Source organism: Equus przewalskii, chromosome 14, assembly GCF_037783145.1.
Source record: "Equus przewalskii isolate Varuska chromosome 14, EquPr2, whole genome shotgun sequence".
Classification (NCBI taxonomy): domain Eukaryota; kingdom Metazoa; phylum Chordata; class Mammalia; order Perissodactyla; family Equidae; genus Equus; species Equus przewalskii.
The window spans coordinates 55,340,195-55,359,323 of NC_091844.1; the positions used below are offsets into that span (position 1 = coordinate 55,340,195).

A 19,129-nucleotide genomic window follows, 5' to 3' on the forward strand; every position below is an offset into this window, starting at 1 on the left:
GAGGAAGATGGACATGAATGTCAACTTAGGGCCAGTCTTCCTCAGCAAAAAGAGGAGGATTGGCAGATGTTAGCTCAGGGCTAATCTTCCTCAAAAAAAAAAAACAATTTAACCTGCCTTTCCTATAAGATCTGAACCTGAAGAGTAACCTAATAGCTGACAGAGGGAATGTTCTCTTAGAAATATTCCACCTAACAAATGAGGGGATGATAGAACTAAAAGCATAATGTTTACAACTTTAATGAATTAAAAGATTAACGTAATGGTCAATCAATCAATGGTTGATAATATTACAAAAAAATAGCTTAAAAATTCTTTATTTTTTATTATAAAAGGCATTAGTAGGAAATTTTGCAAAATCTGAATAAGACTACAGATTAGAGTACTATCACGTGGAGGTGAGATAAGAGAATATCCTTGTTCTTAGAAGATATACACTGAAGTATCTTTAGGGGTGGGAAATACATCGGGAACTTACTTTCAAATGGTTTAAAAATACTAATAATATGTAATAGAATAATAGAGCAACTATAGTAAAATGTTAACATTCAGGAAATCTGGGGGAAGGGCATATGAGAATTCTTGGCAATATTTTTAATAATTTTTCTGTAAGTCTAAAATTATTTCAAAAATTAAAATGTCAAAAAAAGAGACCGGCAACAATACATTATAGACCTCATGACAGGAGTACACACTACCTATGCAGTAATCCTGCACTCCCTTCTCCCCCACCCCAAAAATCAAATAAGCAAATCTGGATTTAGATCCTCTAGAATCTGGATGTAACTACCCATCTACAGAGAAACATGATAAAAGACACAACAAAGATGCAATAAACAAAATCTAGACCAAAGGAAACTCTACAGGAAAAATGACCTGGTGTCTTCCACAAGATATTGAGAGACATAGAAAGAGAGAGAATATGAATATGTATCTATAGATTAAAAGAATTAAGGATGTCCACACAAAAACTTGTACATGAATGTTCAAAACAGCGTTACGTCACAACAGCCAAAAGTGGAAACAATCCAACAGTCCATCAATTGATGAACGGAAGAGCAAAATATGGCATAGCCATCCAATGGGATATCATCCAGCCACGAAAAAGAATGAAGGGGGGCCAGCCCGGTGGCGCAGCAGTTAAGTGCACACGTTCCGCTTAGGTGGCCCGGGGTTTGCCGGTTCGGATCCCAGATGCAGACATGGCACCGCTTGGCGCGCCATGCTGTGGTGGGTGTCCCACGTGTAAGGTGGAGGAAGATGAGCACGGATGTTGGCTCTGGGCCAGGCTTCCTCAGCAAATGGGGGAAGACTGGCAGTAGTTGGCTCAGGGCTAATCTTCCTCAAAAAAAAAGAATGAAGGAATTCATTTCACAACATGGAAGAACATTAAATACAGTGTGCTAAGTAAAAAAAAAAAAAAAAAAAAAAAAAGTCAGACACAAAAAAACACGTATGATCCCATTTATATGAGATGTCCAGAACAGGCAAATCTGTAGAGACAAAGTAGATGAGTGGTTGCCAGGGGCTGAGGAGAAGGGGAAATGGGGCATAACTGGAAAAAAAGACAAGAGTTCTACCAACCAATCACAATCTATGAACTTTATTTGGATTCTAATTTAAACAAACTATAAAAGAGAAAAAGTATTATAATAGGAGAAATGTGAAAACTAGATATTTGGTGATACTAATGTTTAAAGAATCCTAAATGATCAATGGATGCTAAAATGAGTAGGTTAAAGTTTGACCAAGAACAAGATATTTACATATGTGCCAAGTATCTCTCCAAAATAACTTACTGAATACAAAGTAAAAGTACCCTAACCAAGTCATCAAATCCAACATCACCAATATTAAGACAAAACCAATTATGTGCCTCCTAACACAACGTACTGAGAAGAACCAACATCATTTCTGTGGCATTCCTACAATATATAACTTGAATCTAATCATGAGCAAACATTGGACCAACATAAATTGAGCCATATTCTACAAAATAACTAGCCTGTCTTCTTCAAAAATGTCAAGGTCCAAAAACACAGAGAAAGGCTGAGGACTGGTTCCATGTAAAGGAGACATGACAACTAAATGCAATGTGTGAGCCTGGATTTTATTCTAGACTATGGGAAAAACATAAAGCTATAAAGAACACTGTTGGGACATGGAAGACGAATAAGGACTGTGAATGAGATAATAATTTTGTGTAAATGTTAGATTTCCTGACTTGTTTACTATACTGTGTGGTTACGTAAAAGAATTTCCTTGCATTTAGGAAAAAAGTCTCAAATGGTTCAGGGAAAAAATATATATACATAGCTATAAACATATTTTATATATAAGCATATATAAAGAACGATAAAGTCAATAGGGCAAAATGTTCATTGCTGAATCTGGGTAAACGGCATATGGGCGTTCCTTGCATATTCTTAGCACTTTCTTTAAGTTTGAATGAGGTCATTATATTTAGAAACACATACTGAAATATTTACAGAGGAAATGATAAGACTTCTCTGGTGAGCTTCAAAATAATGGGGCAATCAAACAGGATTCTAGATGAATCACAATTGGTAATGTATTGATAACTGTTAAAGCAGAGTAATGGAAACATCAGGTGGATTATACTATTCTCTGTACTCTTCTGTAATAAAAAGTTTTGAAAGAGTCCATAATGAAAAGTTTTTTAAATGGAGAAACTAAAGGTCAGGAGAATTAAGTGCCACTCACATCCAGGGCTCCAGTTTTGAAATCTTTCTAATATACGACACTCTTTCCATTAATCCCCCCCTTAAAACCTCTTCAGATGGGGGCTGGCCCCGTGGCCGAGTGGTTAAGTTCTCGCACTCCGCTGCAGGCGGCCCGGTGTTTTGTTGGTTCAAATCCTGGGCGCAGACATGGCACTGCTCATCAAACCATGCTGAGGCAGTGTCCCACATGCCACAACTAGAAGGACCCACAACGAAGAATATACAACTATGTACCGGGGGGCTTTGGGGAGAAAAAGGAAAAAAATAAAATCTTTAAAAAGAAAAAAACCTCTTGGGGCTGGCCCCGTGGCCAAGTGCTTAAGTTCGCGTGCTCCATTGCAGGCAGCCCAGCGTTTCCTTGGTTCGAATCCTGGGCGCAGACATGGCACTGCTCATCAAACCATGCTGAGGCAGCATCCCACATGCCACAACTAGAAGGACCCACAATGACAAATATACAACTATGTACCGGGGTCTTTGGGGAGAAAGAGGGAAAAAAAAAAAAACCTCTTCATAAAATATGAACTATCAGGCAATTTTATTTCCTCTCCCCACCTGAAGTTTTATTTAATACCAACAGAAATACAGTAAGATACCTCTAACTCCACTGTACCTAGACATAGTTACCCTTGAGAATAAAATCAATAAATAATGGATGGAAGGTAAATGTAGACAGAAATAATCCTCTCAAAGAGATGATCTACAAATCACTGAGGATGTAGAAAAATCAAGAGACATTTATTAAGCACCCATTATGAGCCATCCCTTAAGTCATTTAATCCTCATATCAAGGCTGGTGTAATTTTTTTCCTTAATTTTTTTTATTGTGGTAAAATATATATAACTCAAACTGAGGTGATGTTTTTCAATCTCATTTTAGAGATAAGGAAAATGGAGATGGGTGAGAGGAAATTTTCCCAAGGCAAGCAGTAAGCAGCAAACCAGACTCAGAACCCAGGTTTTTCTCTAAAATGCATGACTGCCATATCTGACTGATTCTTAAGTCCCTTAAAATTTGGTTTCTTAAAAAAAAAAAAGGTGGTTTCTTTGAGTCAATACCAAGAACCTAACCAATTCTGAAATAACTGATTTCCTACATATATAAGCCTAAAACAGCACACAGATGCAGGCATGCTAAGATCCTCCATAAACAGTCAGCAGACCCCCAGACAATCTCTCCACCTCACGACCTTTGCAGCAATAACTTTAGATGCTAAATCAAATACAAAAGTATATGAAAATAGGGCCGGCCCCGTGGCCAAGTGGTTAAGTTCTCGCACTTCGTTTCAGCAGCCCAGGGTTTCACCGGTTCGGATCCTGGGCGTGGACATGGCACTACTCGTCAGGCCACGCTGAGGCAGCGTCCCACATGCCACAACTAGAAGGACCCACAACTAAAATATGCAGCTGTGTACTGGGGGGATTTCAGGAGAAAAAGCAGACAGGGGAAAAAAAAAAAAAACCATCGGCAACAGATGTTGGCTCAGGTGCCAATCTTTAAAAAACAAAAAGTATATGAAAATAAATGAGACATTTATCTTTCTTAAGCTTATATGTTGTAAATGGTAAATAAAATCCAAATAAGTTTGCATGGACGCTTTAATAATACATTGAATTTATAGATTTTGGCTATTTCTAAAATAACTGATTAGTACGTCATTTTAAAAAGCAATGTTTTGGTCTCATATACGAGAGACAAATATGAATGTCCTGAATCTGTCAATATATAATTTGTAAATATTATAGAACCACCCATATCATAATGACCACCTTCTATACAAACATAGAAAGAAACTGAAAAACACTGTGAACTACAGCAGAAAACCCAGTAGGAATTTAACTTATGAGATAACCAATCTGCCTGGTTAACCTGGCGACACAGTGAGGAAATAATTCTCACGCAGACACGGAAAAAAACCTGTGCACACAAGTGTCCCTTACCCCATTACCAAAACACTTCAAAAGTTTCTCAGGATCCCCAAGACCACAGCATTACGGATCACAGTATCAAACTGGAAAATACACATACGCATGGTCCTATTCTCATTACGTATTTTGTGGGACAAAAATGGCTTTCAAAATAAAGAACTTATATTCAACAACCCTTCTTTCTTAAAACTTAAATCTTCATGATTGAGCTTGTTTTAAAAAATTAAAATTATGGCCAGCCTGGTGGCGTACTGGTTAAGTTCGCACACTCCTCTTCGGCAGCCCAGGGTTTGTGGGTTCAGATTCCAGGCACGGATCTACACATCGCTCATCAAGCCATGCTGTGGCAGCATCCCACATACCAAAGAGAGGAAGACTGGCAACAAATGTTAGCTCAGGGCCAATCTCCCTCATCAAAAAAAAAAAGCTAAAATTAAAAAAATCAAAGGGGCTAAAATATGTCAAAGCTATTGATTGGGGAAAAAACACACAGAATAAAGATTAAACTACAAAGAAGCGCTGAGAGCTGCTATCCACAGAAATTTTCATTATCTAAATATCACTTTGCCCTTCTTTTTCAGGCAAACTTTTATTTTCATACATACCTAACACTATAAACATATGATAAATACTCAGAATTTTTAAAAATATAAATATTACTCAGTTATTTTAGAGAAAGAAAAATGTCCTCCAAAAAAATACCAGTGAAGTATAAATTTCCTCATATCTGTACCCTCAAACCATCATCCAAAATGGGAGATGGCAAAACATTGTCCTGATTGTCCACTAAAGCCTACTTGCAAAGACTTCTATTTCAACATTTTGACTAATTAACAAACATATGACGCAACCTAAAAAAATATACTAAAACCAAGCACCACCCAAAAAATTACTCCCATCTAAACTAAGAGAAAGACAAATGGGAAAGCAAAAAGTGACAGGCAATAAAAAGTATTTTTCCTCACATCAAAGAAAATGAAAGCTTAAAACATTTTTTGTTAATCCAAGAAAAAGACAATTAACTTACTAGCATGCTTGTCTGCAAGCATTATAAGTGTGTTGGAAATATCTCGTCGTCTATAAAAGCACACTACTTTTGCTTCCACGTTGCCAGTTGCAGTCTAAGAAATAAGAAAAATAAAAGTCATTCTGTACTGAATATTAGATTCAAATAGTTTATAAAACAAAACTAGATACAGCACAATTATAAGATCCCTCTCATTTACACTGTGCCGACCACAACTGCAGGATAATCAGAGAGCTTAAAAAATTCAAATGAGGATGAGCAACACTTGTTCAGGTTCCAAGTGAAACTGAAATGTCAAACATAAAAGAACTCACTGGCATCAATTAAACTAAAGTGATCAGATCGCTTTAATGACTAAAGCCAGGCATAGTCAAATCTGATTAGCTGTAAGAAACTAATCCCGAAAACTTAAACAGCCACAACATAACTTAAGACAGTTAAACATATCTCCTCCAAACCCACTCCCAGAAGCACAGGCTGATTACAATCATTTCTCCTAAACAGCCCCGTGTTCGACTGATGGTGAAGCTCTGTAGGCGCAGTGCAGCCAACCTGCAGGATGCACCAGACGACCTGGAAAAGCATTCTCCAGCCCAAGGAGTCTATGAATCCATAAGAGTCAATCTTCTTAGTGGTACTTAGTTTACCTTCACGTATAAAAGTATTAGAAACCCTGAGTCTGTGAACACTGAAGCTCTTCTTTCTTTCTGACTACAGTCGAGAATACAATCAATATTCAGTTAGGTTGCAATTTACTGCAGCTGGGGCCCAGCTCCCACGCTCCTGTGCTTTATGAATTGAGAGCTTTCAAGAAGGTCAATCATTCATTACAAACTTTCTTGTAAAACCATAGATTATAATAAAATGCTATTGTGATTTCCAATTTCAAATAAAGCTGAGAACAAATTTTCAGAATTTCTCTGGGCTTACAGATACAGTCAAACATAAAGAAATAAGAATATATATGTGGTGCAGTAAATTTGTCAGTTTTATGAAGTTCAGCGTCAGTATTTTAGAGTGAGAAACAGTCTTATAGAAATACTGCCCCTTAAAATTGCAATCATTAAATCCTAACCAAAGTGCTTCTATAATTCACAATATTATGATCAAATACATCCTCGATAAGTAATGATCACAGCAACCTGCTAAATGAACAGGCCAATATTTCCATGTAAATAAAATCTATCAATGACTTCAATAATAACTTCTTTATCATTTTTGTCTTCTGGAGACAAACACATATTAAAAACCCAAAGCTGGAGTTTCAAGACATATTTTTTCTTGAAATAATATTTTTTCTTGAAATAATAGGGATACTCTAACAAGCTAATTAAATTCTTAAAGCTACTTGGGGTGAAGGGACATAGTTCAAAATAAATATTCTCTTCTGAACCACGCACACACCTGGCCATTAGGTAGTTTACAACTCCAGTATTCCTCTTCGCCTCTACAATACACACACACAGAACCTCAAGCATTCCTCTAAAGCTGAGCTACTCAAATTGTGGTCCAAGGCCCAGTCCACAACTGTGACTGTGTAATGAAATAAGTACAGGATTGAGAGTAAGTGTATTATAACATTTGAGAGTTAATTTTTTATCTATTGAACTTAGTGAAAAAATGGGGGCTTGCATTCTCATAAGCTTATTTTAAATTTTTGTTGTTGTTATAAAAGCAGTCTGAGATAGTGACAATTCTTAAAAATCCTTCACTACTAATAGTTTGAGAAGTACTGCTCTAAAGACCTAGGTTAAATATTTAGCATATATAAAGTCTGGTTATTCTTTCAACTCATCAAATTTCTTCTGAGCCCTTTCCATGTGCTCAAGCACTGACCTAAGCCCTGTGGACACAGAGTGCTGCCCTCAGACCCTCCACTATGGCAAGGAAGCCTGCTCATACGTCCTCTCTCCAACCTTCCAGAGGCCAGCTGATTAGAAACCTTCACCAGTTCCCCACAGCTAAAGCATAAAGGTAAAACATTCGTGACAATATTCCCAGCACCGTTTTCCTTTACTCCTTCCTTTCCCCTCCAAACTCCACTGCTCACTCATGGAGGCAAGAAGCACAACCTGTTGGGGGAGGGGCAGAAAAAGCTTGATGGAGGAGGAAATGCAGTGGAGGATCCTAAGTCGGCTAGGAAAGAAGTCCAGCAGGCAAAGCTTGGAGGACTGAGTAATCTAAGAAAAAAGAAAGACCTGAGCAAAAGCCCACAGGTGGAAAAAGTGGGGACATGTATAAAAAAGAACCCAGAATGAACATCAAATTCTTGCCTGTGTTCTTTCCTCCATTTAGGCTGCAGCCTCTTAAATCTCTATTCTGTCAAACACGTTTACTAAAATACCCTCTCACAACAAGAGGCTCTTAACATCATACTCATGTCTGTTTCTATACCAGGCTTAGAAAGTATATTATTTAAAAAAAAACAAAAACACTTTCTATGTCAAAAAGTCCATAGCTTGCTCGAACTGAAGACCAAGTGGAAAAGGGACTTTCCTGGGGCTGGCCCAGTGGCGCAGCGGTTAAGTGCACATGTTCCGCTTCGGCGGCCCCGGGTTTGCCAGTTCGGATCCCCGGTGCAGACATGGCACTGCATGACAAGCCATGCTGTGGCAGGCATCCCACACATAAAGTAGAGGAAGATGGGCACAAATGTTAGCTCAGGGCCAGTCTTCCTCAGCAAAAAGAGGGGCATTGGCAGCAGTTAGCTCAGGGCCAATCTTCCTCCAAGAAAAAAAAAAAAGGGGGGACTTTCCTTTCCCAATTTCTGTCCTTATTCCCAACAGATCCCAAATGGCAGGAAGGGTCTTAACTTGGGTTCCATAAAAAGGCTTTGAGGGAATCTCCTGAAATTATGTGCAAAATCTCATATGTGCAAATATAGATTGGGGGCAGGAAGGGAGTGGCTCATCAGATGCCCAAAAGTTAGTGACACCGCTCCACCTACCAAAAAAATAAAGACTCTAACCATTAAAAGGAATCTCAGCAAAAATAAATAAATAAATAAAATGAATCTCAGAGCAAGGTAGATGGCTAATAAAATATACAGAACATGAAGATACATATAAATTATACAACATACACACCAAAAAATCAATGGCAAATAACATTAAATTTATCTACAAGCATAACTTCCAAAATTTCCTAAGACTACACCGTCATTATTGTGCGTGCAAAGCTTTCTTTCAACATGTGTGCAGACTCAGTCTTCAGAAACAAGAGCAACACTCAACCTAGATAGTGACTAAATTTACCAAAAAATTGTTTTCTATTTTAACCTTATATTCTTCCCCTAAAAGATCATCTTCACTATATCTAAGTACAAATTAGGGGAAAGTAAAAGAGGGAATATAAGATAAACAATGTTAAACTGTGTTCATCCACTGATATTTAGTTTTGTACCTAAAAGTTCCCAAACTATTTGGGGAAAAATTGAGACAAAAATCTATTTCTGGGGCTCGCCCTGTGGCATAGTGGTTAAGTTTGGCACACTCTGCTTCAGTAGCCTGGGTTCGTGGGTTTGGCTCCCAGGCATGGACCTATACCACTTGTCAGCCATGCTGTGGCAGCAACCCACACATAAAGCAGAGGAAGGTTGGCACGGATGTTTGCTGAGGGCTAATCTTCCTCAAGCCAAAAAAAAAAATTTTTGTAATCAAAAAAAAAAAAATACTGTACTCCTGTTTTCAAACTGAGCAAGTAACATTTCAAATAGGGTTTTTTTAAAAACAGGGACCATCATCCTATAAAAGTGAATTTTATATAAAAATGGTGATTGACACCTTATCCTAGGAATTTTGTTAAAAAACATTCTATTTAGAAGATGGTTAATGTCCCTTCTTGTTTTGGCTTATCAATTAGAATATATCAAGTGTACTTTAATTCATTACTTGGACTTTCCAATCATGTTAACTTTCCCCACTTAGCCAACTTGACCTCTGATCCTCTCAGGGCCTTTCTGGAATACTCTTGTGGCCTCTCTCCCACGGCTACCTCTTTCTCATCCTTTAAGCCTCAACTTCAATGGCCTTAAAGTCCTTTCTCTCCCTATCTAAAAGAAGTGACCTCTGTTCTTTTCTATGTCAAGGCTCTTGCTTCTTTCCTTCTTAGAAGTTAACATCATTTATCACTATTTTCTTCATGCCTATTAACTTGTCTTTTTATGTGTCTCCCTCATGAGAACGTAAACTCTGTGTGGGCAGACTGTGTACGTATTGTTCACTGTTGAATCTCTGAGCCTAGCATAATGCCTGCTACATAGTAAGTACTCAGTAAATATTTGTTTAATGAATTATTTAAAATGAGATATCTTTTTCACATGCCTTCAGAAATAAAGGTCCCACATAAATATTTAATATTTGGCCAATCTCAGTTCTTATTTACCAGTACTCCATCCATTCATAATACCATTCCCTGAAATTACAGAGAATCCCATCTCTCACACTTCAGTCATCACCAGCCCTCAAAGAACCATTATTATATTAATGACCCTTTGCTGAAGGCAGAGAGGCAGGTAGAAGGTGAGGAAGGTGGGGGTGGGGGGGTACTCTTGAAGTGAATGGTAATATAATGATAAAGGAGTATGAAATGATTCAGGTTCAAGCTGGATGTGTAACACAGTCATTTAACCACCGTGTGCCTCAGGACAACAATCCATGATGCATTTACCTTCAAAGGTTAAGGTTAATGAAAGGCTCAAAAGAGGTAACAAATGTGAATCCCCAGATTATACGCTTTCAGGGCAACCATGCTCTGATGTTTGTAAATTCAGCAGAGCTGCAATTTTCCCTCTACTTGTGGGATTATTTGGCTGATGTCTGTCTCCACTACTGGACCTATTTTTGTTCACCCCTGAATTCCTAAAAGTGCCTATCTAAAAGTGTCTGGCAAGTAGCAGGTCCTCAGAAATACCTATACAATGAATGAGTCAAAATACTTCATAAACAGTAAAGCTATGTACAAGTATTAACATTAGACATTTGAGAAATTCATTAATTCAAAAATATTTACTAAATGCCTGAACTACATGCCAGCCACTATTCTAAGGCACTTGGGATACATTAGTGATCAGAAAAGATCACTACGCATAGAGCTTACATTCTAGTTAGGGAAAACAAGACAATGAAAATAAACACAATAATTAAGTATATTGAAAGATGATAAATAATATGGAAAAAAGAGCACGGTACGGGGGACCAGAAACAACTAGAGGGTCCTAAGGTGAGTGCATGTGAGAAACAGTCAAGAGTCTACCGTGCTTGGAGCCAATGAGAAAGGCAGAGAGTACAGCAAGAGGTCAAAGAGGGACAGGGAGCAGTCAGAGAATAGGGGCCTCACAGGCCAACAATTCTCTTTGAATCCCAATGGACTTTCTAAACAAACTGATAGGCTTTAGAGTTGCCTAAACTCTTACATCTTACATCAACAACGTAAAAGAGCAGCAGATCAGAACGACATCCCAAGAGTTCTCACCCACAGACTGATATAATCCTGAGGCCATTCTCTTCATTGGGTGGTAGTCTCAAACACTACAGAAGTTTTTAAAATGCAAGGTCCCTGGAGTATCCCCAGAAGCAAATCAAGATCTTAAGGCTTATAAGTCAGGAATGCCCTCAGCCAGACTTGAGTTCCTGGGGCTTATAATTGGACCAGTCTCCAGAAGGTATTTGGGGGGAAAGGTATTAGCTAGATAGCCCCAAATATTTTAATCCTATGAATCCTCATAAGCTACACAAATAACCATCAAAGTATTTGGAGGAAAGCAGAGCATCATTAGAAATCTATGGTCCATGTTGTTTGCAATCTTTTTTGAGCGCCCACATTGTAAAAACTCAGCTACTGCAAATGGTCACAATGCTTCTGATGTCCTCGACACCTGTGATCAGGGACAAACTTTAATGTGAGTTTTACTTACTTGGGCCTACTTTATACTATACTAAAACTGTATTCTTATTGTTCTAGCCCAGAATTTCACAAATTCCCTTTAATATTATATTTCCCAGCTTCCTCCTTTTAAAACTAGAAGAGGAAAAAACTAATTCACTAAAAAGGGAGAAATAAAAATTATGACTCTAAATATAAAAAGAGACTGAGTTACAGGAGTAACCTGCTCTGAGAAGCTCTAAGCAATACGAAGAAATCTACAGATGTTAAATATTCAGCAACAACATTTAATATCAGAGGTAATTATAAAAAGCAAAAGCATATTCAGAATCTTGCATAACTCTCTCATCTGAAATCTCTTCTTTCAAAGAGTCTGGGACTGAAAGTAATATCAACTCTTATGCCCTGTACCCAATTACCCTTCAATGGAAAACAAATATTTTTTAATATTTTTATCAAGAACACTAAGTGTATACCTTGTTGAGTTCTTCTATCCTTCTGATTAGGTATGGGTTGCTGGAGGAATTCTCAAAGTAGACATAATCTGCAATTAAAGGAAGTAAAGAGCTTAATCTTTTCAACAAAAAGTTCACATTTGTCAATCCATGCCTTTCTACATTAGGCAATTCACATTCAAAATGAAGCATGTAATTCATTCTCCGGTAAAAGCAAAGTTAGTAATACAACCTTAAAATATTCTCTCATGTGCCCACTATTCACAGATTCTTATTTTCCTGGCATTTTCATTTCAATTAATGTTTTATCAAGTTCTCCTAGACTTTTGTCCCACACATGTCATTTCTTTAATAATAAAAAAGACACCTCTTCTCTTCCTTGAGTAGTCAGGGCTGACTAAACATGTGCCTTTCACACTCTTAACTGCTTCCACATCTTCTCCCTCCAATCCAATTTGCCCTGGAGTATGCTTCTCACATAAAACTACTGACCTAAGACAAACTCACAGCATCTTGAAAGGCTTAGCAGCCCAAAGTACATTTCAATCACCAACTTTAAGGAAAAAAAAAAAAATCAGGTGACCAGAGCAGGTAAGAGGAAGCACACCGACAAACTTTTCCTCAGCTCTATCTAGGAAGATGAGGGGAAAAAAAGGGGGAGGAGGGGTCACTTTCTGAGAGACAGAGCTCTCTGGAGGTGACATCAGAATCTTTTTAATACTCTTTTACCATATTTAATCCAGATCCATTTAGGGTCTTGTTATAAAGAAATCGCTGCAGGCTTTCAACAAAAAGGATAAAAATCTTCTCGTGTAGCCTTTCCTCTCCTCTAATAGGCTCACTGGAAACTTCCCACTGTGCGTTTATTTGAGAGGCTGGGCTGCATTGTTATTGTCTATCTTAGTGGCTCTTTCCCGTCTCTCTTCTGCAAAGTGGCCTCATTTAGCCAGGCCATTCCCACCACCATCCATCAGAAGCTCAGCTAATGAGCAGAGAAGGAAGAGCAAGTCTCACACACAAACACGCCACTTATCTGAATTATTATTTTACCAGGAAAGAGGGAGGAGGGCGTCGTGAGTAGGGAGAAAGTTTGTTTGACCTTATTTCTCTCTTCTGCAGAAGGCTGGGAAGGAGGCAGACAGCAGAGCAAACGTCCAGGCAGAGCTCAACTCCCCACCTCGGGCTGCCGAGCCCTGGCCCTACTAAGCCCCATTCTCGGGGGGCTGGATAACCCACGGAAGGGGGAGCGAGGAAGGAGAGGGGCAGGGCCCTGTCCCCGCAAACAGGCCTGTCCAGCTGTGCCCCTGGCTGGGCCCCCATCGCCCCCACCCCCACCCCACACTCCCACTGAAGGGGAGAAGGAGTCCAGGGTCGGGGGATGTCCCCCATCCTCTCCAACCCCCACTGGCCAGAAGCCACGCAGGAAAGACCACGCTACTGGGGGGGCTCAACGGCCCCTACCCCTATGGGGGTTTCATGGAGGGGGGCGTCTGATAATCCATACCTCCAAGTATAGGCCTGGCCCTAAATCACTGGGCGTGTGTGGGGGTGTGCGTGGGCCCAGGCCCCTGGCGGCCACGGTGGGGGAAGGAGGGAGGGGGAGTGCAGGGTGGGGGGGTGGGGAGCCCCCTCTGCGGGCCCCGGCGCCCCCCGCCCCCTGCGCCCTCAGCCCGGGCGCCCGTGGCTCCCTGCGGTTAGGGTGCACTCGCCCCGAGCCCCCCTCCCGGAGCCCCCTCCCAGACGGGCCGGGTCGGGCCGAGCCTTCCTACCTCCGACCCGGTACATGTTGGCCGCCATGTCCGCCCGCCCGCCCGCGGAGCCCGAGCCGAGCCCCGCCCGCCGCCGCCGCCTCAGCCTCGGCCGCCGCCGCCGCCGCCGCCGCCGCCGCCGCGCCACGTGGGGGAGGGGAAGGAGGGCGCGAGGGGAGGGGGAAGTGGAGGGGAGGGGACGCGAGGGGTGGGGGCGGGTGCCCGCCCCCGGCGCCGGGCTCGCGAGGCCGAGTGGGCTGGCCCGGGGACGTCCGGGCGCTGCGGGGCTAGCGGGGAACCCGGGAGGGGGCGTTTTGGGGGGCTTTACTAGAAGTGGGGGATCCTAGGGCAAGGGTCCTGGCCGAAGCGGAGGCCAGCGCTCGCAAACGCGGACCAGGGGTATTAGAGAATTGGAGTGGAGGCAAGGGTTCAGCCTCTCCGGAGCCCCTACCCCCCCTCCCAGCGTACCCCGACACCTGCCCACCCCGAGACAGGTCTTTCTCCCTGCTTCTGTCTCTGGGGAGTCTCAGTATGTGTGACCTTGAGCACGTGAGTGCGTGTCTCGGTGGAAACACTTGGATGCAAATAAGTGCATGCAGCAGGGCGCCTTCCTCGTGGTGATGTTAATGCGGCGGGGCCAGAGGGGCCCCAGGTGCTTCCAGCTTCCCCAGGCGGAGACCCAGCTGGGGACTAGACTAGAAAAACTGGCTCTCTTCCAAGTCCACCCTAACTGCGCTGGCAAGTCTATCAGCGTTCACCCCAAACGGCTGAACAGAACCCACTCCCCTACACCTGGAGGCCTTGCCCCTAGACGAGCCCTGTATACAGTGCCGCCCTGCGGAGAGAAGGGGGAGGGGGGTTCCTTTGTCCATAGGAGAACGGGGCCCTACAGTTCATCATCACCCACCCCAAAGCAGGAGATAGTGTCAATCAGCTTGCTGTTGGTTGCTGGACGGTTAACTTGGTTATGTGCCTAAAGCTTTTCAATAGTTATTATTTTCCCATGCTAATTCTCAAAAAAATCCTTGTTTTCTGAGTCTTCAGACCCTCACAGAAATAAAAAACCTAATGGAGTTGCATCTTCGCTGGCTATCCCCCAAAGGAATACAAACAACTTTCTTTTCAGAAACCGGTCCATTCCAAACTACTCCCAGAAGTCGTCGTATAATAAACATGAAGATGATCCTTTACTGTTGTTGTGGGTTGTTTGGAGTTTCTGTTGATTTACAGCTATATGTTGGGGTTTGGGGTCTGTGCAGGGATGGGAGGTGTACCCAGAAAAGAAGATTGTATTTTGTTTGTCTGCTGATGGCATTTGTGATGGTCTGTTATCACAAATTATTGAGGTGAAAAAAGTAATTTTCTACATAGCTGAAGCAAAGTAAAAAATAAAATAAGAAATAAAGCACCTTTGCCTGAATTACCTTGATTGTGTGACCCAAGTTTCCTCATCTATAAAATGAGGACACTAATTCCACTTCACAGGTGGGGTGAGGATCAGTTGTGATAATATCTGACAATGCTTTGTAAACCATTCAGCATAGAGCACTATGCAAATAACAGGTGTCTGTTTTGTTTTTTTTTTTTACCTCCGGAAAGTTTCAGATTCTCAAGGGTTTTATGCCATGTGTCAAATTGTGAGCCTGTGTCAGTTAGCTCTTTTGACCCAGAGAAAAACGCAAAAGTGTTCTGTTATGCACACTGCATAGCTGTTGTTTATCATAATCCTTTTACTGGAGATCCCACCAAAAACATATTGTGATACATCTGACATCACTCTCTCCATTTCTGAGCTGACGCATAAATAGGTTGAATAATTCACCTGAAGTCATCAGTAAACCGGCAGCAGTACTGGGATTGTAATTCAGCCCCATTCCTCTGGGCTAGAATTGTCTAAACCAGGAAGCCTTTTACCAAGTGAACAGGCCACCTGGTAACCATAAACTGCAAAGGAATGGATCATAAGCTTTAAGAAGTTTTCCTGTTATTTTTAAATAAATGAACAATTTCTGTATTTCAAATATTTCTGTATTTCTGATAGTTCCTTGGCTGCCTGTCTCAATTTCCCATCTTTGTACACCTTCCCAGGCATTTGTGATGCCTGTGCCACAATAAATGGACAAAGGTGCCAAGAAAATGCCCTCCATCCATACCCACCTCCTCCCCTTAGGAACAGCCTTAACCAGAAGCCCCCCATGAAAGGTCTCACAGACGTGGTAGGGAGGAGCAGGAGGCAATGGTGGTGGCAGAACCTGGGTCCCTTTGTTCCTCTAGATTCTGTGTAGTTAGCCTCTTCTGCCTCCAGCTCCTGAACCGGTGTGATCTACATAGTGTGCTCAATATCTGAAAGAATAAATGCCAATGAATGATGGGCTCAGTATAGTTAGGGAATCAGGTGCAGCGTTAAATGCAAGGGCTTTGTCTATGAAATGTTTGTACCTCCTAACACCAAAGAGGTATGCACCTAAGGGAGTTCAGCAGACGTTTGTAGATTGAAAGAAACCCTCCAACCAGACAAGGGAGGGTAGAAAAGCCTGTACCTTCAAAGAAAGTAAAATCACTTCTACCTCCTATGCTGCGTGGTTCAGATCACAGAATTGTCAACAACCAGCCCAAACTTCACTCTAATTTGGCTATTCAGCTTTAAGACCTTGAGCGAGTTACTTAACCCCTCTGAGCCTCAAATTCTACAAAATATGACTAGTGATTGACACCTACAGCAAAGACTTGTGCTAATAAGTATATCAAGTGTTTCGCACATGTTAAGGGCTTCATATTTATTAAGTCCCTTCTCTCTATTCCAGCCATCCTCATTACTAAGGAAGTGTCTCACAGACGATGCCAGAAATCCCAGGGCCAATCCAGTCCTCCAATGGGTAATAGCTCCTGGTAAGGCTGTTGTGATTAAAGAACCATGGTAAAGGATTGCCTAAAGGCTCAGGATGTTCCCTGTGTCAGTCTCACCAGTGTCCCACCATTTAGCTGAAGGGAAGTGGATGCTGCACGAGAGCTATAGATGAGATAGAGAGTTGGGTTTTGTCTCAACTTCAGGATGGAATTTTCTTTTTTCTTTTCTTTTCTTTTCTTTTGGTGAGGAAGATTGGTCCTGAGCTAACATCTGTTGCCAATCCTCCTCTTTTTGCTTGAGGAAAATTGTTGCTGAGCTAACATCTGTGAATCTTCCTCTATTTTGTATATAGGACACTGCCACAGCATGGCTTGATGGGCAGTGTGCAGGTTCGCACCTGGGATCTGAACCCGCAAACCCTGGGCCACCAAAGCGCAGCAGATGAACCCAACCACCACACCACCAGGCCAGCCCCCAGGATGGAGTTTTTATACATGCAAAAACAAAAAAGATGGGGCTGGCCACAGAATCTGGGAGCTTTGTGATATTGAACTCACAAAAGGAGGGTGGAGGTCTAGAATATAATCTGAAACCAGTTGCTGGGCTTTGGATAAGGGACTATATTTGTGTTTTCTGTTGTGTTTCTCTCTCTTTTTTTTTTTTGTTTTTTGAGGAAGATTAGCCCTGAGCTAACTACTGCCAATCCTCCTCTTTTTGCTGAGGAAGACTGGCCCTGAGCTAACATCCGTGCCTATCTTCCTCTACTTTATATATGGGACGCCTACCACAGCATGGCACTTTTGCCAAGCAGTGCCGTGTCCGCACTCGGGATCTGAACTGGCGAACCCTGGGCCGCCAAGCAGTGAAACATGCTGCGCCACAGGGCCGGCCCTCTCTCTCTCTCTCTCTTTTTTTCTCTTTCATTAACTTATTTTGTTATTTAGTAAAATTATTTTGGAAAAAGGCCAGATTGTCTCAGCTATTTTAAGGAGGTCATGGGTTTTAACAAAGGATGAATGTATCCCGGGAGAAGGGTGGGCATGTAACAGCAAGAATCAAGCAAGGGAGCCCCTAAGGCAAAGGAAACCAGAGCAGGGAGTTCGTAACTTCTCCAGTTCATGGAGCTTCTCCTTCCCTCCATCCCCTGAGCTAAAAACATGAAACCTAGGGCCAATCCTGGAATCTCCTGGTTTTTGGAAGTGTGTGTTTTAGGATTCCATGGTTCCCTCATGCCCTCAAAGGGGAGCTAGCACAGCCATTTGGTTGCATCCACAAGGAGGTTCCTTTTCTAGTGACAACATTGTCTCCAGGTAGTGAAAAATGCACTGAAAGTCACAATGGGGACAGGGATGAGCCCCTAGAAGGTTAACCTGATCGACCTTACTGCTTCCCTTTTTTAGCCTATGGAGTGCTATGGATTTGAATGAGAGATGGCTGGGCAGTATAGGATGTGGGATCAGGAAAAAGAATCCTAAGGGACAATGGGAGGTCTTGAAGAGATAGAATAGGGAGTGTTTATAGGAATGACTCAGGCTGCAGCAAAGAGAGTGACTGGAGAGGGCAGAGAGTCCAGGCCAGCAGATCAGTTGGAAGATTGGTGAGAGGAGATGATGGCTTGACCTAAGGTAGAGGCAGTGGGATGTGAGAGAAGTAAATGGATTTGAGCCAGATTTAGGAGGTAGGCGCTACATGATCTGGTGACTTTGGGGAGGCATGCAGTGAAAGGGTAGTACCAAGTTACGAGTAACTGGGTGGAGAGAGGTGCGATTCAGTAAGAGGAGAATACAGGAGGGGAGGCAAGTTGGGGGAGGAGCGACAATTGACAGGTTCAGTGTTAGAACCTGTTCGAGGTACCTTTGGAAACTCCAGGTAGATATTTCCTCTTTGGGAAAGAGGTGGAGGAACAGGCCTGGAGTTTAGGAGAGAGATCTAGGCTGGAAATACCCTCTTCTATATTACCATGAGCACAGAGCCCAGCCTGTCTTGTATGAGAACTATGCCAAACCCTGGCCCCAGGGAAAGAAGCAGGTTCTCTGAGTCCTTCTGCTTGGGCAAAAACAGGTTTAACAGGTCTGAGTTCAGGAGATCAGAGTCCAGGTCCAAATGTGCAAACAGGCAGGGCATGGGCAGAGAGCCACACAAGTCACTGACCAAGACAGATGGTGAAGACAAGTGGGAATGCCCAGGGCTGACAATATCCCAAGGGCCAGGGAGCAAAATTCTCAGAGAGGTTTGCTCCCAGCTCGAGAAAATCAACCAGGGTGCGGTGGGGGAGGGAAGATGAACAAGAGAAGGGAAAGGATACAGCCTAAAAACCAAATCTGCCTATTTCCTACCTCACCCTTTTGCCTCTAAGAGGGTGTAGGGAGTTAAATGGTGGTCCCCCAAAAGATATGCCCAACTGGAACCTGTGAATGCGACCTTATTTAGAAAAAGGGTTTTTGCAGATGAGATTAAGGATCTGGAGATGAGATCATCTTTGATTAGGGTGGGCC

At 42.0% G+C, this 19,129-nt stretch overlaps 1 protein-coding gene across 16 annotated transcripts in view; it reads right to left on the reverse strand.

The window, feature by feature from the left end:
* Positions 1 to 19,129, reverse strand: part of MTA3 (metastasis associated 1 family member 3) — a 187,320-nt gene that overhangs the window by 135,011 nt on the left and 33,180 nt on the right. For 6 of the 16 annotated variants that reach the window (XM_070574017.1, XM_070574014.1, XM_070574016.1 and 3 more), the window contains 2 exons: positions 12,060 to 12,127; positions 5,701 to 5,794 (listed from right to left, as the gene is read on the reverse strand). In XM_070574017.1, coding sequence (XP_070430118.1) covers positions 5,701 to 5,722 — 22 coding nt within the window. In that variant the 5' untranslated portion in view covers positions 5,723 to 5,794; positions 12,060 to 12,127. Of the gene's footprint in view, positions 1 to 5,700; positions 5,795 to 12,059; positions 12,128 to 12,530; positions 12,595 to 13,088; positions 13,706 to 13,807; positions 13,908 to 19,129 lie in introns of those variants that run through there. The other 10 variants (XM_070574008.1, XM_070574006.1, XM_070574003.1 and 7 more) reach the window with 6 other exon arrangements.